The following is a 24,184-nucleotide window of genomic DNA, read 5'->3' as shown; positions in this document are numbered from 1 at the left end:
CGCCCTGCCGCGCCGGGAAGCGAAAGCGAAAGGCAGCGGGCAGCGGTAGAGGCGGCCATGGCGGGGCAGCGGCAGGGCGCCTTCCCGCTGCTGGTGCGGGGCGACTGGGGCGCGACCGAGCCGCCCCCCGCCCTGAGGAAGAAGCTGCTCTGCTACTTCCAGAGCCAGAAGCGCTCGGGCGGCGGCGAGTGCGAGCTGCGGGTCGCGACCGGGACCGGGACCGGGACGGGGACCGGGCACCTCCTCGTCTGCTTCGCCCACCCCGAGGGTGAGCGGCTGGGGAGGGGGGTCGGGGGTGAGGGGGTCCGGCGGGGTCCGGCGCGTCCAGGGGGCCGCCGCGGCCGAGGGCTGCCCGCCTCCCTCCGGGTGGGGCGGCCGGGAACCGGGTTCGTGTATCGGCTCCCTACGGAAGTGTGTTGAGAGTTGTAACTCACAAGTCGTAACTTTCTGCGGGTTAAAATGTATATACTGACCTAATTATTGCATGTGATCTGATGTATGCTGTCTGATACGTAATATACAAATCTATAGCATATAAGGTCATATACATCCTGTAATATGCAATATAGACTATATAATATGTATTTGCTTATATATATGCTTAAATTCAGTGCTTAGTACTAGCCTCTAGATTGCATTTTTAATAACTCTAGGCTATAAGTTAATAAATATATCCTGCCAGGTATATATGCGTATATATTAATTTTGATGCACAGTAGTATTCTCTAGCTTGCACTTGGAATAATAAAGCTTATGTTAATATAACTTAATATATATTGTGGTTACAGATATATATTAAAAATATGACAGAATATGCATGTATTTATATAAACTTGCAGCAAGGTCGAAAGCATTTAGCTGCAGTTGTGTTAAATGTATACATATACATGCATGTACATGTATGTGCATAAACACACATATATACACTTTTTTTTTTTTCTGCCTTATCATGCTTCCCAGTTGCTGACTCGCCTAGCTGGTAAGTGCAGGACATACAACCCCAAGCCATTTTGACACTGGCTGGAAGAGGGTGTGCAAGGCCTGGGGCCGGTACCGGCACCCTCATGCTGCAGCCCCAGCGCAGAACTGCCTGCTGGACGCCAGCCAGGAAACATGTGGTGGAGCTGAGCTTTGCATCTCTGGTGGTTTTTCACAGAAATAATATCCTCTGCTGTTCTTCCATTTCTTTTCAGGAGGAAAGCCTCGTGCGTGCTCTGTTAGCGTTATGAGTTTAAAGCTCTTCCATTTTGTGGGACAGTATATGTGTCCTAATGTAATGGTGGAAAAGTGCTATGTAATTTAAAGTTGTGTTTCTATTCAGATTGTTACTGGGGTTTTTTGGTTTTATTTAGTGAAGCAACGAGTTCTTGAGAGACAGTCTCATAAGCTGTATTTGGGAGAAAAAGGAGAACTGAAGTTGATTGTCACAGAGCCTGAAACAGCACTAGCTGCTGAAGAGGAGGCATTTGAAGAAAAATTAGTTCCAACAAAGGTGAATAAAAATTGTAATCCTAACCAGAGCTTTGAAACAGTGGTGCGAGTGTCAAATCAGTCACTGATATTTTGCTTTCATTTTATTTTAGGCTCTGGATGCCACAAGCAACCTTCAAACAAAAGGTAAAATGTTATCCATCACTCTTGTGTGATGTTTCTTCATAAAAAGAAAATGTTGGTGCTTTTCTCCACACACAGCTCCAGTTCTGTGGGGAGTTGAATTTGGCAGCCTGACTCGGGTGATACAGGGAGAGATGTCTGGCCAGGGACACTGTAGACTTGAACACCAAGGGTGGAGTTCACCTTGACAGACTTAGACCACACACCTGGTTTTAGCTTCTAAAATAGCCTGTTTAATCAGAGGAGCATCTCCAGAGAGGGATTTAGTTCCCTTATCCTGCATAACTGCTCTAAGATCTGCGTAGAAACACCTAGATTTAAGGTCTTAAGCCCAGGCCTGGTGTCTTTGTGCTCTCTGCAGTTAGGAGATTCTGTGAAGGCAAGTGGTGCATCTCCCCAGTACCTCAGTGACTTCGGTTAGGTCCTCTTTCAGCAGTATCCTGCTAAGCTTTATGATTCAGAAAGCAATCTAGAAAACAGTACTGCACACCTAAATATACCTATATCTGTGAAGAGTAAATACTCAGCCTTAAGACAGACTAGTTAATCAGGAAGTTCTTCAGTAATTACCCCCCTGTCTTTTCCTTTCTGCATGAAGTCTTGTTCGGTGCCGTTTTGGGTGGTTTGCCTCCTGTCAAAATTAGGTACTCAAAGTTGTCATCTACTATTTTTCAGTTATACTAGAGAGGACCCTGAAAATCTCCAGATGCTGCTCTTAATCGCTTCGTTGGGTCAGCCTAGCTTTCAGTTTTGGCTTTTTTGTACTTTCTTAATTGGACATAGTGGAGCAGATGATTCCTGTTGGTGACCTAGAAATGAATAACTAGCACCTGTAGAGCTATTGCTTCTGCGGTTATTTCTTTTGTTTTTCTCTTGTTGGGCTTATGCTGGTAGGCCTTCAAAGGCAGCTGTTTTCTGTAAATGTTATGGGTTTGGTATCAGTTGTTGTTATACCTCGGGAGAGCTTGTAAACCCGGCGAGCGGGCACAGCCAGCCTGTTTGCGCTGCCGCCTGCTCGATCCTTCCCACCCCGCGTCTCTGTCTCTCTCCTTGGGCCTGCCCCCCATGGCCGGCCTGTTGGGCGCTACCCCGGGATTTAGGGACTTCGGGGTGTTCTTCAGCAAAAGCAAGCAGAGACCTTCCCACATCCCCAGTCAGGTGTGCAACTGCTCCAACGAGCTCCTCTCCCCTCAGTTGTACGTGTCCTCTGACACAGCCAGAGATGGTGGTCCTGGAGGTTTACACTGAGGGCGGTGAGCGCCAGGGTTTCATTCGACGCTCATCTCCCTGCCATGGTGCAGGGATGTGCTGGTTTACCAAACTGAGAGGGGCTTATGCTCTTGCTTGTGTTCGTTGGGGCAAGGAGTGGAGAGCTGCCTTTGTTTGTGAGTATGGCCATCTTGAGCACCCTGGGGTGCCCTTTGGCCTGTGTCAGTCCCCTGCCACCCTGCAGCGCTCTGTGACTGCCTTTTTCCGTGACTTGTTGGATAGTTGTGTCACCGCATACCTGGGTGACACTTTCAGTTTACTCAGGCACGCGGAAGAGCATGTCGTTCCCGTTTGGAGGTTCTCTCCTGCCTCCACCCTCATCTGTCTGCAAAGCCGGAGACGTGCCTTCCTTTAGCAGCTGCTGGACTTCTGGGGTACTTGGTGGGCACCCCTGTTACATTTTCTATCCGCAAAATTTTGTTGCATCCCTGCCGGCCTTCCGTGCACATGGGTCCTTCAGTGCTGTCATGCCGCACTGATGGCAGGGCACTGTGGTCATCAGGAGGCTTTGCATCGAGTTGCACAGAGCTACTGGTGGCCTCTGGTGCCTGCGGGTGTCCCGAGCTATGTTCGGGCTTGTTATGCCTGCACCCAGGCCAAGAAACTGATGCAGAGGCTGCAGGGTCTCTCACAACCCTTACCAATGCCTGAGCAGCCATAGCCAATTATCTTAATGGATTTTATTTTATTTATGTCTCTGACTCAGAGACATACCAGTGATCTTGGACTTGTTTACTCATGGCCATTTTTGTGCCTGCAGCCCCACAGAATACCACATCTGGGCTGTTTTGGATCCCAAAATGTCCTGGGGTACCCTGCAGTATTTGATTGGTTAGGCAATCTCTTTTCTTGGGAAAGGAAAGGAGAGAAAGGGTAAGCAAAATCTGTTTATTCCAGGAAATGTGTACCAATATGTCATGTGGCTTATTTCTCTTTCTGTTGAAGATGATACAGAAGTCTTGCAGAAAGCAGAGAGTTTTGTTCCAAACAGTGAACTCCAGGAGGAAGCTGGCTCTGCGGAGAACATTGCAGAAAAGTCCGCAGAGACCTCACCTTCAGTGGTGTTTGAAAACATACAAGGTTGCAGTCCAAAATGCTTATGTATGCTGTTGGAGAACATCAGTGGCCTGACAGTAGATGATGACTTCACCGTGGAAGTGATACCTGAAATAAATGCTGCTGTAGCTACCTTTATAAAAAGTATCGGTAAGACAGGATGAACACCATCATTCGTTTCCATGTATATGTATGAGTAATAGCTTTCAGAGCTTGATTCCTCTCCCATTAGAGATTCAGACAGTTTTAAAAAAGTACATGGAGTGTAGTCTCTCAAGAAAGATATAAGTCTTATATACAGCTCCATGAAAATGCCTGTGATCCAAATGTTACACTGAAAAAAGAAAATTGTGGCATCTTCATTAATTGAAATTGCATGAGACACAATGTTTCGTTGTGTCTTATCTTATTTTGGGTTAAATGGAGAAGAATTAGAAGCGGACTGAGTGTGGAGATGAGCTCTGCAAATTATTGAAGTATATAAAGTCTCTGAGAAGATGGTGAAACAGTGAAGTGTGCTTAGTTTATACAAGAGATAAATAAGAGGGGAACAGAGACGTAGTGAATAGCAGAGAGTAACACGGCTGTGTGCATTTCCCCTTTTTTGTTACAACACAGTTATTTGGCACCAAAAAAAGTTTTTCTCCAAATACAGGGAGAAGTAGACTCAGCTTATTTCTTTGCCAGAAGTGATAGCCGGGTCTGATAGCAACGTGGGAGAACATGGTCAGTCATACTGCTTTTCTGTTTGCAGATACTGAAGAATTTGTCAAAAAATGTTCACAAAACAAAAGAGTTAAAGAATTCAAAATGACTGCCAGGCTTCTTGAATTGACCCAGAGCATCAAGGCTGAAAATATACCAGACGGTGTTTCCACAGACTACATCACAGTTTACTTTGAGAGTGTGCGGAACGGAGGGGGGCCTGTGTCAGACGTCCAGCTCTTGCCTGAGGAGAACTCAGCCATCATTACTTTCTGTGATCACAAAGGTAACGCTGTCCTTTGCCTGACCAAAGTCCTCCCAGGCGGAGGACTTGAAAGAAAATTACCGCAAATTTGGGCATTAGGGGAAGCCTGGCTTGCTGTCGCTAAAGCCAGCGTACAGTGTCCTGTTCCTGGGAAGTGCTCTGTGCTTAGAAATACTGCTGCGTGTCTAGAGTTTCAGAATCTCTCTGGTTTTTTTATGTTACCAAAGGTTCATTTTAATACCTGCTTTGTGCATGGGTTGTTCCCACTGATGTTTTTTCCCCATTTACGGAGGGTTTTATTTGCAATACAACATTAATTGTACTTACAGGTAGAGGAAGCAGGATCTGTTAATGACTTCAGCTTTCACAGTTAGCTTTCAGAAACTAATTAAGGTCAAATATCTTCATTATCAGGGAAGAACAGAGCTAAAGAAAAATCTTGTTACTATTCCTTGTGTTGAATCACTGTCCCATTTTTGTGCCAGCGCAACCTCTGGTAAATATCTCTGTGTTAGGAGACTCCTGGCTTAGTAAATTCCTTTACTTTAATTAAAGATATGTGCCAGGTGATTGTTTTTCTTCTGACTCAGAATTTGCTTAATAATATTTTGTTCATTAAGTTAATATGTAATTTGGATCTTGTAATGTGGTTTTAAGTCCCTGCCACCATTATAATTCCTTTCCTTTGTCCATTCCAACTAAAATGGCAAAAAAAAAGTAAAAATGCACTGGCACAAAGAGTTTTATTTTAAGTTGAGAGTAAGGAGCATTTCATAGTAGTACGTTGATATGGCCCTGCTCTGCGGTGGGGTTTCCTTAGGAAATGAGAGCAAGGTGTAGCTGTACAGGAGAATACAAGCACAAGCATATTTACCAAACTAGTTGGAGCCAAGCCTCTTATCTTCTCCCCTACAGAGTGGTTTGGAAATCAGAAAGACATAAAAATAGATCGTTCAAATGAAAAAAAAACCCAAACATTATTCAGTGTTCTAAGAACAGAGTCATTTGCTTGATTTGAAGTTAATGATACGTGTATTTGTATGTATGTGTGCTAACTTTTAGATCTAAACACGGTCTTGGAAAAGCAGCATTCACTGGAACAGACACCGATTTCTGTGCATCCATATTATCACTCCCTGGGAACAGCTCTCTATGGAGAAGACAGACCAACTATCAAGATGCCAGACCCCATTGGGGTGCCACTAGATCCGTATGTCTGGCAGTTTTTACAAAGGCAGGCTAAACTGATCCAAGAGATAAACCAGGAAATGGCAATTTGCCATTGTGAGCTAAAATGGCCCCAGACAGACTGTGCACACCCAGAAATTATGTTGTGCCCATCATCATCTCTCTCTGAACAGAAAAAGCCAATGATTAAGTTGATCAAGACGTGGAAGCAAGATGCTTCTACTGAGTTCTCACGTATCATGGCACGTTACATAGCTATAAAATGTCAAGTAAATTCAGTGGATTGGGAAGATGTGAAAAACAGATTGATGAAAGATGTTGCTTTGATCATAACTGATATTTCTGAGGAGATGGTGGTGATTGCAGGCAACAGAACAGCAGTGGACAGTGCAGAGAAAGAAGTGAGGGAATGCATGGAAAAAGCCATGAAGCAAAGTGAAAGGGAAAAACAAAGCATAGAAATTTCTGTGTCAGTGATTCCAGGGAAGTATGCCGTTCTGCACAATGCTGGACTAGAAAAGAATATTCACAAAGAATATCCATGCTTAAAGATCTTTTATGATGACACAAAAAAAACTGTTCAGTTGTGTGGATTACCTGCGGAAGTATACAAAATCAAAGCTGACTTACTGGAAAAGGTATTGAATATGCCACATACATCAGTTACCATTGATCCCCATGTTTTCTACTATCTACAGCGTGTAGATAATAAAACAATGTCAGAGACATTATTCACTAGGAAAAAAATTAATAGTTTTTATGAGCTTGAGGATGATACTGTGTTGCTGTTTGGAGATGCTCCCAAAGATCTTTTAGAAGCAGAAAAGCAAATAAAGACAGGCTTAGAATATGAGTGCATCGACGTGGAGGATGGTGAGGTCATTAAAAAGGAGCAGTGGAGGAGTCTTCTTGCCTCCTTGCGTAAGAAGTACAATTCTTCCCAGGAAACTCTAGTCATTGATGAACCTGTTGGAAAAGAAAATAAAGTGATTATTGCTGGCTTTTCTAAGGCCGTAACTGAAGTTTATCAGAAACTTAATGATTTTATAGATAGAAACACACATATGGAAAAAGTAATCCCAGCTAAGTCAGTGGTGGTAGTGCAGTTTGTAGAGAAGGAAAAATCCAGTGTTTATCTTGAATTGAGGAAGAAAGGTGTGACAGTACATTTTGACACCAAGACACCGTGTATTTCCCTGAGCGGACCAAAAGCAGAAGTGCCAAAAGCAATCACCACATTTGAAAAAATTCTCTCATCCCTTTACTCAAAAAATGTGCCAATTGATAAACCGGGAGCCAAAGAGTTCTTCATTGAGAGGAAAGATTCATGTGTTTTTGAGGCAAAGCAGAAATTTAGCTGTTTGATTAGGCTGGAAGAAGAAGAAGAACAACAACAACAGAAGGGCGAAAAAGTTGGGGATAAAGAGAAAAGAAAGCTCCACTACAAGAAAACGCTGCCAGATGGAGTTGTAGTAGCAGTGTATAAAGCTGACTTGTGCACTCATCCTGTTGATGTTGTGGTAAATGCATCTAATGAAGACTTAAAACACATCGGTGGCCTGGCTGAGGCACTGTTAGAAGCGGCTGGTCCAGAGCTGCAACAGGAGTGCGACGAGCTGGTGAGGAAGAACGGGACTTTGCAGCCTGGGTGCGCAGTTATCACAGGCGCTGGGAAACTCCCCTGCAAGAACATCATTCATGCTGTTGGGCCCAGGTGGAGGAAGGATGAAGCAGAAAAGTGCGTGTACTTGTTAAGAAGGACAGTGAAGAAAAGTCTGCAACTAGCCGAAACATACAATCATAGTTCTATAGCTCTGCCCCCTATAAGCAGAGGGATTTTTGGCTTCCCACTGCAGACGTGTGCAGATTCAATTGTATCCTCCATCAAGGAGACCTTGGAAGAATCCATGGGGGACAGCAGCTTGAAGGAGGTTCATCTTGTAGATGATGCGGAAGAAACAGTTCAGGTTCTGAGTGAGACGGTAAAAAAAGTGTTTACAGCTAAATCATCCTCCCCAATACTGCTGACACCGCGCTCGGAAAACCGTAAGCTGAGAGAAAGCCAGAAGGAGAAGAGAAAAGAGGATCTGCAGATGGCTAGAGATGATCTGCAGATGGTTACGACAAATGAAGGACTTCACATCCAAGTAGAGGAGAAAAACGTTCAGGAAGCCACGGTAGGTCTTTAATTTTCTGCTTCCTCTCTAACTTGATGTGAAGATCTTTAAATTTAAATAGAAAAGGAAGGACAGTAGGTTATAATGTTTTACAAGGCAATTGGTACACAGGGAAACAGCGGCTATGTGCTAGCTAAACAAGGATGCAGGCTTGCAAAACTGATGGATTTCAGGTTGGGATCTGTCACTCTGCAGCCATTTCTAGTGGGCAGCTGTGAATTTTGGGATGTTTCGTTCCCAGCTAGGTTTTATTCGTTCTCCAGATCTAAGGTCAACATGTAAAACAGTTTGCTTTTTTTCTAAAAGGGAAATATTAAAATACTTTCTAGAAGTATTTATATGATCTGTAGCTATCTAGGTTGGATATTACGGGAAATCAGCACCTGTCTGGACTGCTGTTGTGAGTCATGCTAACAGGGAGGATGTAGCTTATTTTTTTTAGTTCCCTTCTCTTTGGATGGGTTAAAGACACAGTCTATGAAGAAGTTACTGGGCTCTAGAAAAGTGACCCCATAGAAGAGTGCATGCTTAGATTGTTTTGCCAAAGGTTAGACCTGATTCTTCTTATTTTTTTCCCCCATTTTCTTTTTTCATTCTTTTTGCTAACAAAGAGTTTAACTACTACTCATCTAGACCATCAAGACTCAATTTACACCTCTGACGTAGTTTCTTTCCCTTATGTTTTTTTCTTCAGTGATGCAAAGTGCATCTTGATAAATCTCTCTTTTTCAACAGCCCCTGCTTTTTATACTTTGGGAGTTTAAAATCTCCCTAAATTATTATTATTGTCCTGTTGTTTCACTATTAGCTGCTTCAGTTGTCATTTTGGTGCCTGTAAAAGCCTATTCCAATAAAAGAGCAATACTAGATTTAAAAAAAACTCAATATGACACACATTTAAAATACTTTGTAATTAAAACGTCTCCAGTGGAAAAAAGCAAAGCAAACACCAGACTTCAGCGCTTTGCCTGTTTTACTTCATGAGAGCACAACAACCTCCCTTCACCTCATTTTAGTGCATGAGGTGCTGCTTTTCTGATAAGGTGTAGACAATCCCACTTCAGTGAAAAGGAGGAAAGGGACATTAAAATTTCTACATTACGTGTACCTTATACAATACATATATTTTGCATCCTGTGATGATGCTAGAGAAGAAGGAGCAATACTGCAGCAGTTCTTCACAAGGAAATGTAGGAAAGGCTGGGTTTGGGGAGAGGGGATGAGGCAGACTGCAAAGGTTGGGTTTATTTCACCTGCCCAGACATTGGCGTCTGCTCAGGACGAGGTGAGTCACAGCCTTACCTCCACTGAGGGCTTGACAGCTCTGCCTGGATGGATGGATGGATGGATGACCTGCTCACACATAGATACCCGTGGTGTTGGCACTCACAGTGGATCTGATGCTGCCTACCGTAGGTTTCCTACAAGTCCAGGAATACTCAGGATGCAGAAGCTGTGCTGAAAACCAGGTTATTTCTCCATTGGCATCTTGTTTTTTGTGCTGTGCATTGCTTTGGTAGTACTATTAGTCTTGATGCGTATTTTTACTTGAAGTCTGGCTATAGATATTTTTGTTGTAATTTTGTTGCAGACGGATGTTATTGTCAACAGTGTTGGCACAGATCTGGAGTTTGGTGTGGGGCCTCTTTGCAAAGCCTTGCTGGAAAAGGCTGGACCAGCACTCCAAGTAGAGTTTGACAATGAAAAACAAAGACAGGTTGCTGGTCAAGGGAGTGTGCTCTGCACCAGTGGATGTGCTCTGGCCTGCAAGTCCGTGCTTCATGCCATACTTCCCACGTGGGATGGAGGAAGAGGACAGACCCTGAAGGTACATTTCAATTATTTTAAAAAAAAATACTGATTTTGAAAACAGATTTATTTGGGATCCTATCCTGAAGTTTCAGGATTTAAAATAGTTAGTTTAGATGACTCAACTCCATTTACTTCTGTTGGCAGAGACCTTAAAGATGCCTTGATGCACTGAGAGCTTTTTCTCATACCAGCGTAGTCTCTGTGGAACTAATAAGAAATGATGCCCTTTTTTTTAAAAAAAAAAAAAAAAAAAGGATCTTTGCTGTGTTTTACAGACCCTAGAAGATGTAATCCATTCCTGCTTGAAGAAAACTGAAGAACTTGGACTGAAATCAATCACTTTCCCAGCTATTGGAACTGGAGGATTTGGATTTCCTAAAACCGTTGTTTCCAAGTTAATGTTTGATGTGGTATTCAAGTTTAGTAGTAGTCACACTCGGAAGACTCTCCAGGAAGTTCATTTTCTCTTGAATCCAAAAGATATGGATAACATTCAGGTAGTTCTTCTCAGGACAAAGCCATCTATGTTACATACGGTTCTAGTTACGCCTTAACAATATACTTTAGTTATATTGCTTTCTTAAGGGAATAATTTAGCACTTTCTTATTGCTGTGGGCCGGTGACAGTGGGATGTCTCTCCAGTGTCTCATTCAGTGTCTCTGAAATACAAATTCTCAGCAAGCACAAGCTGCAGACAAAAGTGGCCTCACTGCTGACACTGTAAACACCTGTAAATGCTCACTCATCTTTTGACAGAGTTCTGGCAACTCAAAGACTGTATCTATTATCACGCTGTCCACACTGAGTCTTCCACTGTTACTAGTGATACCTAAACACAACTGTGAAATGTGTCAGATGGCTCAGCAAGAGCTACGTGACTGTTAATGTTCATTATAGAAATATTCAGTATATAAACTCTAAAATACTATCTTTGTTACCTTTTTTCTCTTCTTAGGCTTTTACCATTGAACTAGAACATAGGATAGCTGACAGTTGCAATGCCGCAGCACCAAGGCCAAGTAAGTTTTGTATGGGCAGGAGGTGGGACACAGGGGAGAATGTAAATACTGTAAAGTGGTTTTATACATATCAGGAAACAGACGAAATGTCATCAAGACACAGAGCATTTTTTTTTCCTCCTAATGGACTGGCATTCTTAAACTGCGTTTGTAAAAAACTTGAAGAAGAATTTCTTTTGTTGAGGGCACGCTCATCTCTTAGTGAGGCCAGTCTTATCACATGGAAGAGGATATCCTGGTAGGAGAACATTAGTTTGTCCTACTCAAAGGGTATAAGAACTTGGTATCACTTTGCCAAACAAGCCATAAATAACATGTGTTTCTGTACCTTTAATCTATATAGAGATATACAGAATGGACAATTTCCTTTCCGTTTATTAATTGACGGTAGTGTGACACAATAGCAAAAACATGAGTGAACTGCATCAACGACAGAGGCTTATTTGTAAGAATATATAACTCTTTCTTCTCCATTGCTGTGAGTATTGGTGAGATGAAGTTAACAGTGTGCAGATAAAATCTGAATTAGATAAGTTCAGACTAGAAGTAAGGAACGGTTTTCTATCTGTGACGCTAAAGATGAAATGACTTACAAAAGTGGTGTGATGGGATCTCTGTTACTGGCAATGCTTAAGCTGGATACTCCATTTCTTGTAAGAGTTAATTCAGGAAACTGTTACAGAGCTGGTCAGATCGGATAACCCCAAGAGTCCTTTCTGAATTTATATTGCATGCATTTACAGGAATAGAAATGGTTTCGCTTTCACAGTACTTACATGGAAGAGTAATGTGCCTTCCTGCTTTCAGAATTGGAGTAGAGAGAAAGGCAGAGACTCTCTACGTCCATCAAACTGATCTAGAGCATATTCCTTAAAAGGATAAGTTGAAGTTTCCATCAGTAGAAGAGAATAATACCCCAAACTAGAGGGCAAGTGTTTTAAGGTATTTTTCTTTCCCTTGCAGGTTTCATTAGGCCTGTTTCAACTGAAGGATTGGGAGTTCATGAGATGCAGATTGGTTCCATTACACTCCAAGTAATTAGTGGAGATATTACCAAGGAAGATACAGAGGTTATTGTAAGCATATCAAATTCAACATTTGATGCCACTTCAGGTATTTTATTGAATATGTAGTTCTTTAGTGATAAATTTGGGCTAGTTTTCAGACAGGGGTAGGAGAAAGAATTGTCCACATGTGAAACTTTTGTGAAGTATTTTTCAGATGAGAGAGTGAGTTGTGATTCATCAGGAAATAGATCTTAAACAGTTTTTTTTACGTGTCCTGAATATTCCATTTAGTTTCCAAACTACTCAAACAGAAGGCATCTGACCAGATTTTTCTTGTTTAAAAACAAAAATGCTTAAATAAAAGGGAATTTTTAGATCAAATGTAATTCTGAAAAATGGCTCTTGTCCTAATATGTTTCACTGTAAGCCAAAGCCCTGGTTAAGTAAATTGACCTGTAAGAAGCAGAGGATTCTTTGGTGACATTGTGAATTGCAAGCATGAAAGACATCAAATGATATAATTCAAAGCAATTGGAGAGTTTGGTGAAGGGCATACTATTGGCTGGTGAAACAATGAAATAGGAGTTATTCTTGATGATTTCTAATCAATAATGAAGGCAGTGTTCTCTTTGCAGCCAGTGCAGCGTGTCATGGAGGGTACTTAGGGGAACTGGCAGGGTTTTACACTTTGTGGGATCTTGGCATATGAGAATTTGGGGTATTTGTAGAGTACAGAAGTTGGGTAGAGTTTTGAGTAGAAATAGCTAAGTTGACTTAATGAATGTGTATGCTTTTCTTGTATAATTTAAGGGGTCTTCAAAGCAATTATGGATGCTGCTGGTTCCCAGGTAGAAGGAGAATGTGCTCAATATGGTATGTTAAAGCATACTATTTTGTTTGATTAATTTTTTTTTTTTTGTTCTCTCTGAAAACTTAAAGTTGTTTTATAATTCTCTACTCTGATGGTATAATTATTTTATCTGAAAAAATAGCTTTCACTTTTAGGAATTTTGAAAAGTCCTGTTGTTATTTTGACACCTACTTTGAAAATTTTTCTTTTCACAACTGAACAGAAGATGGATACAGTTTTCTGATGCTAATAAGTGCTGGGAAATTAATGTAATTTAAGTTCTTTACCACTGAAATTACTCAAGCGTGTTCCTGACTTAAGAACAGAAACAGTCCCATTGACTTGAGCATATTTTTTAAGCTCATCTACTGTCAGCTACAGGAGAGCTGAAGTTTTGAAACTGAACAAAGTGGTGGAAGGCTGTCTTCTGGTGTAAGCATGTGCAGGACTGGCTTTTAAAACCTAATAGCAACTGTAGGCTTATATTCACAAATACATAATTACTATTTATTGAAATAACGTAACTCTGCTTATCACTCTGATCATGAGTTCTTCTGTAGTCTGCATTCTGCCAGACCAGTAAAACAGTAAAATCCCACCTCACTGTGGTTGGCCTCTACAAGCACAGAAAGGAACACGTTCTGGTTTCATAAACAAAATGTTCCTGCTCTGAGTCCAGAAGTTCACTTTCAAGATGGAGTTCCCTGGATATTTTTCCCAGCCTTTGGCTCTGCAGGCTCTCCCCGTTTATCAGCCTGATCTCAGTGCATGCAGAGCATCTTACAATCAGTCGTTACCTTTGTGACCAGTGAAGCGGTATGTAACTCGTGTGTTCATCAGTCCATTCATCCTCACAATATGACTCCATTTTGAGGTGTTTACGATCAAACATGAGTGCTCTGAAAAAACACGAACGTCTTTTTAAAGATTCCATACCACAGTTCTTAGATCAGTTGGTCATTATCTTAATGATATTATTTTAACCATTCAGCTCTTCTGCAGAATAAGAGTCTGAGCTTTCAAGGAATAAGTGGCATAAGAAAGGATTTCTCATATAAATGAATTGTGTACATTCTATTGGCGTGCTTTTAAATCAAAGTGAGCTGTATTTAAATTCAACATAAATTCTTAAGTTGTACTTCATAGGAAACTATTTTGTAGCAGAGATCTTGGGAAATTAGAGAACAGACAGTTACTAGAATTACTTTCTCAAAGAAATTTTGCAATCAGAACATTTACAGAGAAAACCGGAATCACCTAAAACCAGGATAATACAGCTCACAGTGGATTTCTTTCCACTTTTTCCACTTCTCTTCTAGCATCAGTATAACCAGCTGTCTTATCAAAAGAGATAGCCACTTTGAAAATGTTATGTCTCCTTCTTTATCTTCTCTCTTCCAGCTGGGCAGTCTCAAAGTGGCTTTATTACTACACAAGGTGGAAAACTGTTGTGCAGTAAAATCATCCACTTGATTCACGATACCAACGTGAAGAGTCAGGTCTCCAAAGTGCTTAACGAGTGTGAGCTAAGGAGGTACAAATCTGTCGCCTTCCCGGCAATCGGAACAGGTTTGCATTTTCTTGAGAAAGTGATGAGGACTGTGATGGGGGTAGTTCAGAAACTGGGACAAAGTTAATACCTCCGATATGCATAACAGTAGACTTGTACAAGAAACTCTGTAAACTGTGATTTGTCAAAGATCGTTGTAGTCAGTTCAAACACCACCTGCACACTTCAAAAATGCTGCTTTTTTAAAAGTATAAATATTAACAGTCGATATTGATTGAGCAAGAACACCTAAAGAAAAGGTATTGCTCCATAAAAGACATCTGCCCCAAAACAGACTGTGTGTCTCAGCTGGCCACCCTGCACCTTTCTTCAAACTTCCCATAGACCTTGCTTTGGGATTTCAGCCACACAGAAGGGCTGGGGCTGGGGTTTGTAGGCGAAGAAAGCTGGAGTTGTCCTGAGACCAAAACCTTGCCTGGCTGACTACGGAAATTGTGGGCTGGGTACAGAATACCTGTAGTTTACACCTTTTATAGGTCTTGTTTCAGCCTACCTGCTCCAGTGGAGGGCTAGAGGCAGGGTAGCTTATTTGGCTTAAGCTTCTGGTTAGCTTGGGGAGCGGGGCTTGAAGAAAGCAGGGTATCCTTCTCAGACCAAGGCTGCCCTTGACTGGAAAAAGAAATTGTGAGCTGGTCCTTGCTCAGTGTGCCAGGTTAGGGTAGGAGCTGGTGTGTGGATGTCCTGGTTTTGGCTGGGATAGGGTTAATTTTCTTCTTAGTAGCTGGTCCAGTGCTGTGTTTTGGATTTAGTGTGAGAATAACTCACGGTCAGCGGGTGGTGAGCAATTGCATTGTGCATCACTGTTTTTTCCCTTGAGTTTTATTTTTTTTTCTTGTTATATTCCTTTTCATTACAATTATTATTATATTTCATTATTATTGTTGTTGTTAGTATTATATTTTACTTTAATTATTAAACTGTTCTTATCTCAAAAAAAAAAAAAAAAAAGTGAGTGGAGAATCCTATGACCAGGACTAGAGGGGCCCTGCCTCGCCACCCGCTGACCGATGCCCGAGCAGCGATCCGCCCCTCCCGGCCAACTCCCCCCAGTTTATATACTGAGCATGACTTTCTATGGTATGGAATACCCCTTTGGCTAGTTCGGGTCAGCTGTCCTGGCTGTGCTCCCTCCCAGCTTCTTGCACACCTGCTTGCTGGCAGAGCATGGGAAACTGAAAAGTCCTTGGCTTAAGATAAGCGCTACTTAGCAACAACTAAAACATCAGTGGGTTATCAACATTATTCTCACACTAAATCCAAAACACCCTGTACCAGCTACAAGGAAGAAAATTAACTCTATCCCAACTGAAACTAGGACAGTGGGTCAGTGTTTGGACTCCACAGTGATAGTTATGGCAGGTCCCCTGAACTGCCAAAATCATCTGCATGCTGGTATCACGATGGCTGTCCAAGGGATGCCGTGGCTGAAACTGGCAGGGGTCCCACCAACGTTTCAGGATAAGCTTTAGGTTGCACTTCAGGCTTGTTGTAGGGGGATGAGAGCAGTTGTTTTGAGCTTGGTGTTCCTGTTTGTGTGTTGAAATACACTGCAGGCTTGTGCCGAAATCCTCCGCTGATTTTGATTTGGTTTTACCTTGGTACCCAGTTTAAAGATGGGGATAGACTTAGTGATGTGTGGGCTTAAAAATATCAGGGGGATGCTAAGGCTGAAGTGCTTGTTGGAGCCTCAAAATAAACAGGGGGCGAATCCCAGAAGGGCTTCCTGGGTCTGTGTAGGGTGTCAGCTGCTGGAGCTCACAGGCTTAGGTGTAAAGCTGAGGTTAAGCCTGGGGCTTTGGCCAGAAAGCATAATGGGGGAGGAGAGAGGGACACCAGTCTGTGTGAGCTGGGGACATGGTCTCTGTTTTCTGGATGCTGCCTTGATTTAAGTACTGTTCACTGATACATGCCTGTTATTTTTCTTTAGGTCAAGCAGGACAGAGTCCAGCAAAGGTAGCTGATAACATGTTGGATGCTATAGTGGAATTTGCAAGCAAAAGAACAGTACAGCATTTGAAAAGAATTAAAATCGTCATCTTCCAGACAAATATGCTCAGAGACTTTTACAAAAGCATGAAGAAAAGAGAAGATGCAGATTCATCCACAACAGATTCATGGATGTCTCTGTTTAAATGTAAGTAGGTGGGTTTTCCACACGCATGTGCAAACAAAACTAAAGATCTTTTATTTAAAACTAATAATTAACATGTATTTCTTCACAGCATTTTTTTGGGGCAAAAAACAACCCACTGAGAAGAAAAAGCTCATGGTTTTGGAGAAGAAAGTTGATTTAGCCACATTTCAAATTTGTGGAGAAAGCCAAAAAAATGTGGATGCAACTGAGTCCTGGATCAAGAATTTAATTTTAAAGGAACAGTTTGAAAACAGTATTTCAGATGAGCTAATTGAAAATTTTGATGAGAGGCAAATTGACACTTTGGCAGATCTCCAGAGAAGAAAGCATGTTACCATTCTTCTTGAAAATAAAGTTTCCCCCCCTTGCATTAAAATTTCTGGTATTAGCAGGGACGTCTGTTTTGTTTCTGTGGAAGTTCAAAAAATGATCCAAAAAATTAAGGATACTCAAGAAGAACGATCCAAGGCAGAACTTGTTTATAACCTGGTAGAATGGAGGTATCCAGGAAGCAATGATAGCTTTGTTGCTTTTGATAAACTGACAAATATGCAGCTGGAGGATGCCAAAATAGCTAAAAAAACACATCTTACTGTCAAAATTAACAAGACCAACTACAAGGTGGATCTGAATACTCTACAGGCTAATGATGACCAAGGAAAAACTATAAACATTCAACGTGTGCCAAAGAATGAAGGTAAATTACAGCTTTGTTAATAAAAAAGCATGTAATAGTGATTATTGAATGATAATTCTGATAAATGCAAACTCAGGTATTCCAAAGAAGTAAGCTATTCCTTAGCTTTTTTTCATTTTTTTTTTTCCCTTTTTTTTTTTTCTCCCCTGGGCATGCCATAGCCAGCAGTTTTAGTTTCATAATTGGTGGCAGGTATGACTGAAATCAGAACATCTGTTTTAAATACAAATATTATCCGTATGTATGTGACTAGTTAGCATAGATTTCATGCTTAAGTCTGACAAAGGAAGTTGTGTGTGAAGAATGCATAAAATTCTTCTGTGGTTTTCAAACTTGGTTTAGTTAGATATTGGTATGGGGATAATTAGACTAGAGAAAATGTAAAGTCTTAACAGTGCATTACAGAGCCAGTGATGTATTGAAGAGAGAGAGTATTCTTGGAATAAAGTATTGCATAAGGTACTGTCCTCTCAGCTCTCTATATGCAGTTGGTTTCTAAGATGTGCCTACAAAACTGAACTAGATATCTGTGATAATGCAATCTCTGTTTTGCAGATAAGCAGTCAATACAGCTCCCTGTGCAGTGGGAAGACATGCAAAAGGAACGGGTCAAACTGGTGAATCTTGAGCCATCACGTCGGGAATATCTGGAAGTTCAGAACACATTTAAGAATACCTGTCCCAGCTTTGTCATAGAGAAGGTGAAATCCTATGGGGGGGCGGAAAAGTGAATTCTTGGGCTGAAAACATTAATATACTTTCTAAATATTTGTTTGTAAGGTGTCTGCAACCTCAGACACCTTTCATATGTCAGTCTCCCCAGCACTGTACAGGGTGTCTATAAATCAAATCAAATTTCCTAAGAGTTGCCCTGCCATTTCTGCCTTCTAATAATGCAGAACCAGTGACCATCAGTCTTCAGGCTCCCTCTGTGTTCAACTAATGTGTACTCACTAGTTAATGTGGTATTTCCAATTAGAAAATTCTATATTGAAATGGAAGCATGAGCAAAAGCATTCCGAATACAAAGGAAAATACAAAGTCCTTGCAGGCTGGCCATAAAGCTTTTTACTATTTTACTACTTCTTCCCTGTCAGTCCCAGAGCCTTTCAGGCTAGACTGTTGGTTTTAACAGAAGTGTCAAGATTTGGTCCTGCTTATTGAAAAGTCTGCAACACAGTGCACAGAGATTTAATTGCCAGGAAGAAGACAGAATTATTCAGAATCAGAAGGAGCGATAAATAGGAGAAAATACGATGAATTTAAGAGTGAGGATATGTGTTTGAAAAATTTTCTTCCATCATGAGAATCAATGAGCATGGGCACTAAGACACAAACAGAAGAAAATATTAGTGTACAATAGAAAAAATTAGGTAATGACATGAAGTCTTTTTCCATTGAAAATGGAAAGCTGTTACAGCAATGCCTTTAAGATTATACTTTGATGCAGATACACTGTTTCTCCCTGAGCTACATTCACATTGTTGGCATAGGGAGCCAGCAACATCTATCCTCCCACCAATTTATTTTTATATAGGAGTTTCTTATGGGTTGCTAAGCTACACAGTAAAGGAAGTAATTTTGACTTCCAAGCTGAGATCTAAAAGAGAAACTTAAATTCAACGTAATGCTATCGCTACAGTCTACCCTTTAGTGAGAAAATCATCAGTAAAGATGATTAGGATGTACAGAAGGCATCTTAGGTAATTGCCTCTAGCAGTGGTACAACAGCCTGTTTCTAAAAATGACAATGCACAGCTACCATGATTGCCTGTGTACCTGGTATACTAGGCAAGACAAATGTATGCCAAAAATTACCAAGCTTGAAAACCTCTTGTAAGCTACTTTGGTTTCTGATTTTTCAGGAGGCTCACGTATTCAGTTCCCCAACCCAAACCACACACTAACAGGGCATAGTGAAAATTACTGTCATTCTTTCAGTTTGGTTTGGTTTTAATGCTTTCCTGCCATGATAAATATTGGTCTCTACCAGTATAAATATAGTTCTATTTTGTAACTTTGCAGATTGAAAGAATACAAAATCCCTTCCTCTGGCAGACATACCAAATAAAAAAAAAATCTCTCTGTACAAAGAACAAAAATCAAAATAATGAGAAGTTACTGTTTCATGGGACAGCTGCATCCTCATTGAGCACAATCAACTACAATGGATTTAATCGTGGGTTTGCTGGAAAGAATGGTGAGTCATTATCCAAAGCAGTTAATTGCCTAGACATGTATGAGGTGCTAGGGAATGTCAATGTTATAGTGCTGTCAGTACAACATGAAGACTGAATAAAGTTGGAGAACAGAATAATAAACAACTCCAGAGCATAATCTATATGGACAGAGGAATTAACCTGTTCAATTAATCCTGTGTTGATGAATGGCACCGTCTAGAGGGTATAAGAAAAAGCTCACCTACTCTGAAATCAAGCCTGGGCAGCTTTTGAGAAATGTTTTGTGTGATCTGCCTACAGAAAGAAACAAGGACTGCCGTTCAACATCCTTAGCTGAGATACCAACCACTAGCTGCTGGTATCTCCTCTCTTCTTAGACAAAGGCAGGTAGCAAAGTAGAGGTGCAGATACTTCTGTCACCCCCAAAGATAAGGACAGCACAAGCAATCAGAAGATCCCACTCCCCTACCATTTTTATGCACATGAAATCAGTTGAAATTCATGAATTAATTCTTCCCCTTTAATAGTTGTTAGGGAGAACTATTAAATATTTAGCAGAAAGACGTTCTGCATTAGTTCAAAGATTGTTTTGTCCAGTTCCTCTAGTACAGTCATGTTATGTTTATTATTTGGTAGCATTCAGAGATGAAGGACAGGATCCAAAGAAGTGGAACTTGGGCTGAATTGAGGTGCCAGTTGCTCTTAGAGGTCCTGCAACCTTACTTCAAAAGTCCTTACTTTCTGTTCGTAATGTTTTCTTCCTTAAGACACAATTGTACATGCCTAGGGCTGACTTGATCTTGAGAGAGCCGGACAGCTTAACTCAGATCTAGTTGATACTTTAGTGTGGTCTGGATCCAAAAGTAGATGTTTCTCTGTCTGGATCCTCTAGAGGTACTTATGCTGATATTTTCTTGAGAAAACGAAGCCCAACCTACACAAAATATACCAGGCTGTACACAGATAGAAATGGCAGCCACCATTTCTTTTTAAAACATGACCAGAGGAGACGTAGTTTTGCTTTCTTGCTCTTTGGTAGTGCGAGGAGGTTGGATTTACTCGGGAAGCAAGAGCCCTAGATCCCCATGTCCTCTCTCTGCCTGTGAGTATTGACATCCACCTCTCCATCTCAGCCACGATTTATGATAGGAAAGGCACGCTTCCTTTCTGTCAGGCTGGGTAGCCTTGCAAAAATATCCAAAGATCAGAGCAGCCAGATAGGAAGGACCTGTCTGGCTTGAACAGCTTTCTACCAATGTCAGAAAAAAGAAATCTGTCTCAGATAAAGAAACATGATTCCTCTAACTTGCTGTGAAGTGTAACTAGAAAACTGTAATTACAATTATATAGTAATTTTAAGTTGAAAAGGCTCTGAAGGTTTGCAATTTGATGGATTGCAGGCTAAACAAGGCTAAACAGAGAGAGGAACCCTTTTCCCCATAGGAAAGGGCAGTCAAAACCTGGGTGTTGATACTTACCCGACATCTAAGTGGATTTATATTTGATTCTGATACACAGGATTATTACTAGAATTTGCTGTTTAAACTCTAACCGAATTTATAACTTCTGCAGAGTGAAAAAAAAAAAGGGGGGGAGCTTTAGAGATTCTTATGGGAATAAGAACACTAACTATATTTGAAAACATTGTCTTTCCAAACAGCTGCAACCATTGGAAATGGAACTTACTTTGCTGTTGATGCAAGTTATTCCGCTCAGGATATTTATTCCAGACCGGATATGAACGGCAAAAGATACATGTACTTGGCTCGGGTCCTCACTGGGCAGTACTGTGCTGGGAGCAGAGGACTCATCACTCCACCACCAAAAAACCCAGCAGATCCTACTGACCTGTATGACAGCGTGGTTGATAATGTGAATAATCCAACAATGTTTGTCATATTTAATGACATTCAGGCATATCCTGAATACCTTATTACTTTCAGAAAATAGAATATTCTTAATAGTCTGGAAAATTTTAGTGCCTTTTACATGTGGGAATTAAAAGGGCAGTTCTTGATTCTTGTTTACATCTAGGTTTCTTAAACTAAGTGGTTATTTATCTATCCATGTCTTTAAATATGTCTTCAAATTATCAACACAATGAGGCCAGGATAAGCAAATATTTTAGAACATGCTATTTCAATACTCACATTTCAAATTCAGTTATGCGGAGGTGTAGGCAAGGACTGTGAGAACAGCCCGACCTCTTCCTACGCAAGGCAGAGGGGGCTGGTAGGAGAGGGAGCTGCTCTGCCTCACCTGTGGCCTGAAGTAAGAGGTGTAGGATAGGTCAGTGCACCTATGCATGTTCCTATTTCCAGTATTCACCATAAAGTACCAAGTGGCTCTCTGCCTGTGAGGATTTATTTAAAATACTCTGTGTTGGGGGAATAACCTCGCTCGCCAGCAGAGTTTTCAGTCATTCTCGGGCATTCACTCACCCTTGTTGGTGCTAGCGTCCAGAAGGAAAAATATCCAATATTGAACACGCACTTTGCATTCATTGTTTCACCCTCCTTATGCTGTTGTGGCATACTTTGTTACTCCCTATGTGTAAATTCCTATATTCATACCCATTTCTTAGGGGCATTCTCCGTGGTCCCCTGCATTACGTACATCCAGCTTCCACATACAAAGTCATTGCTTCTGAAATTTTCAAGACAGCAAAGAGGGACTTTTAATTTCTTCTGGTTGGTACCGAAACATTAACCCTTCTGTAGAATTACCAATTTGCAGCGAGTCATCTACAGGGGCAAAACTCAGTTATCATGCTTAAACCATTTGAAAAATTTTAAAGTTCTGTAAAGCAAGTAAATAATGGCATTTGTACATCTTTGCAAGCTGTCCACTTATTACAGTGATAATCTTACAACTGCCAATCAAAACCCATATACACGTGGTTTTAATAAAAGTAGTTTCAAACAGCTATGTTGTATCACTGAGTCATTTGCTCAAAGGAACACACTTCAAGTAGAAGTGTTGCTTTACATTTGAATATCTTTATGTTTCATTGATGCTATAAATAGCGAGAAGCTTGAAAAGGCTTAGAAGACAAAATTGTTTTCTTGTATTGTCTGAGTGACAGACTTGTGTATACAGACTCCAGGTGAAATTATTCTGCCTTAGTCCAAAGGAGACCTGTGCTGCAAATAGCTGCCAGGATGTCTTAAAACCCTGCTGCGATGTTCTCATTGCCTGTGAAGGGGAAAAGTGCTTACGGTATCTGTAGGTAGCAGGTGGCAATATAAAAAATTTCTGCTCTTCACAGCAGATGCCCACGTAGCACTTCAGATGACTGTCCTGCATAAATTCCCATTTAAAGCAAAACAGAGTTTAACCCACTCCTGCTTTAATAGATTTTGCTCCTTCTGAAAAGGTGAGGACGCTTTTCTCCCTTCTCTGCTTTTTTGGATGCTTTTCTGTATTGTGGAAACACTGCAGCAGCCAGAGCGACTCGGTTTAACTGACGGCACCGGGCGTCTGCCGGCTTCTCCCCCTGCTGTCACTGAGCTGCCCGATGAGCCGGGACACACCGCCTTCTATTTGCATGGCCCTCATTATAATTGAATGCCTTGGAAAGCAGCAGGAGCTGCAAGATGAAGCGCTACAAAAACCCAGACGATTTTTGTCCCCGGTGGTGGTGATACAAGTTTCTTTACTAGTTTCTGTACTAGAAACTTGGGGATACTCTGTTGCACAGTGTTTGTGGACTGAGAAGCTGGAAAAAGGTCATGTTGTGTATGAAAAATGAAATCCCAGCCCCAGACTCGAGCACTGGGATGGGCTGGCTGCAGCAGGCTGGCCGCAGGTGGACCCTTGCTTCTGGGTAGCAGGATTTCGGACTCACGGCCTGGAGCAAACTCCTCAAGGCACAGGACTCCCAGGGACAAGGAGCTCGGTCCTGGGGAGAGAATGAGGGGCCTTGCTGAGCTGGGGACCTGGCGCCCCAACCCGAAACTGGCTTTAATAGTGGCACGGCAACCAGAGCCCTGTGGGGTGCACTGAATCTCATGCAGCAATGTGATGCACAGCTCTCCACTGCACTGCATGGACCTAACTGGATTGCACCACACTGTGCTGCACTTACATGGATTGCGCCACACTGCGCCTAACTGGATTGCACTGCACTGCATCGCCCTGCACTGCATCGCCCTGCATTGCTCTGCACAGTGCTGCACTGCCCCCCACCACACTGCATTCATTTGCCCAGCACTGCATGCACCGCACAGTGCTGCGTTGCCCTGCACACACTGCATTTCTCTGCACAGTGCTGTGCTGCACTACGTGCACTGCGTTCTCGGCACAGCGCTGCACTGATCCATATGCACTGCATTGCTCCACACGGTACTGCACTGCTCTGCGCTGCACTCCCCGCATGCACCACACTCTTGCCCTGCACCACTGCGCAGAACGCGCAGCGGCACAGCACTGCGTTGCCCCTGCAAACACTGCATTACGCTGCATCGCTGCCCTGCAGAATGCTACGCTGCATTGCACTGCATTACATCGCGCTGCACTGCACAGCGCTGCACGCCACTGCGGCGCGCGCGCGCGCTCACCGCGCGCGCGCCTCCCTCACCTTCACTTCACCTCACCTCCTGGCCCCCTGCCCCACCCTTCACCCCTCGGTGAGCCGCCCC

At 42.0% G+C, this 24,184-nt stretch overlaps 1 protein-coding gene across 1 annotated transcript; it reads left to right on the top strand.

Annotated features, from left to right (window-relative positions):
• Positions 1 to 57: 57 nt before the first annotated feature.
• LOC127018253 (protein mono-ADP-ribosyltransferase PARP14-like) lies at positions 58 to 22,468 on the top strand. The gene is made up of 17 exons (XM_050899748.1): positions 58 to 268; positions 1,353 to 1,492; positions 1,584 to 1,617; positions 3,829 to 4,089; positions 4,694 to 4,930; positions 5,972 to 8,274; positions 9,866 to 10,102; positions 10,362 to 10,583; positions 11,043 to 11,106; positions 12,070 to 12,219; positions 12,924 to 12,986; positions 14,365 to 14,532; positions 16,461 to 16,667; positions 16,756 to 17,364; positions 17,920 to 18,065; positions 19,390 to 19,564; positions 21,205 to 22,468. Exons 1-17 carry the CDS (start codon positions 58 to 60, stop codon positions 21,492 to 21,494), a joined length of 5,517 nt encoding a protein of 1,838 aa, XP_050755705.1. The 3' UTR covers positions 21,495 to 22,468.
• The last annotated feature ends 1,716 nt before the right edge of the window (positions 22,469 to 24,184 follow it).

Source organism: Gymnogyps californianus, chromosome 7 (assembly GCF_018139145.2).
Source record: "Gymnogyps californianus isolate 813 chromosome 7, ASM1813914v2, whole genome shotgun sequence".
NCBI classification, from domain to species: Eukaryota; Metazoa; Chordata; class Aves; order Accipitriformes; family Cathartidae; genus Gymnogyps; species Gymnogyps californianus.
This window is presented reverse-complemented; position numbering and strand designations above follow the sequence as displayed.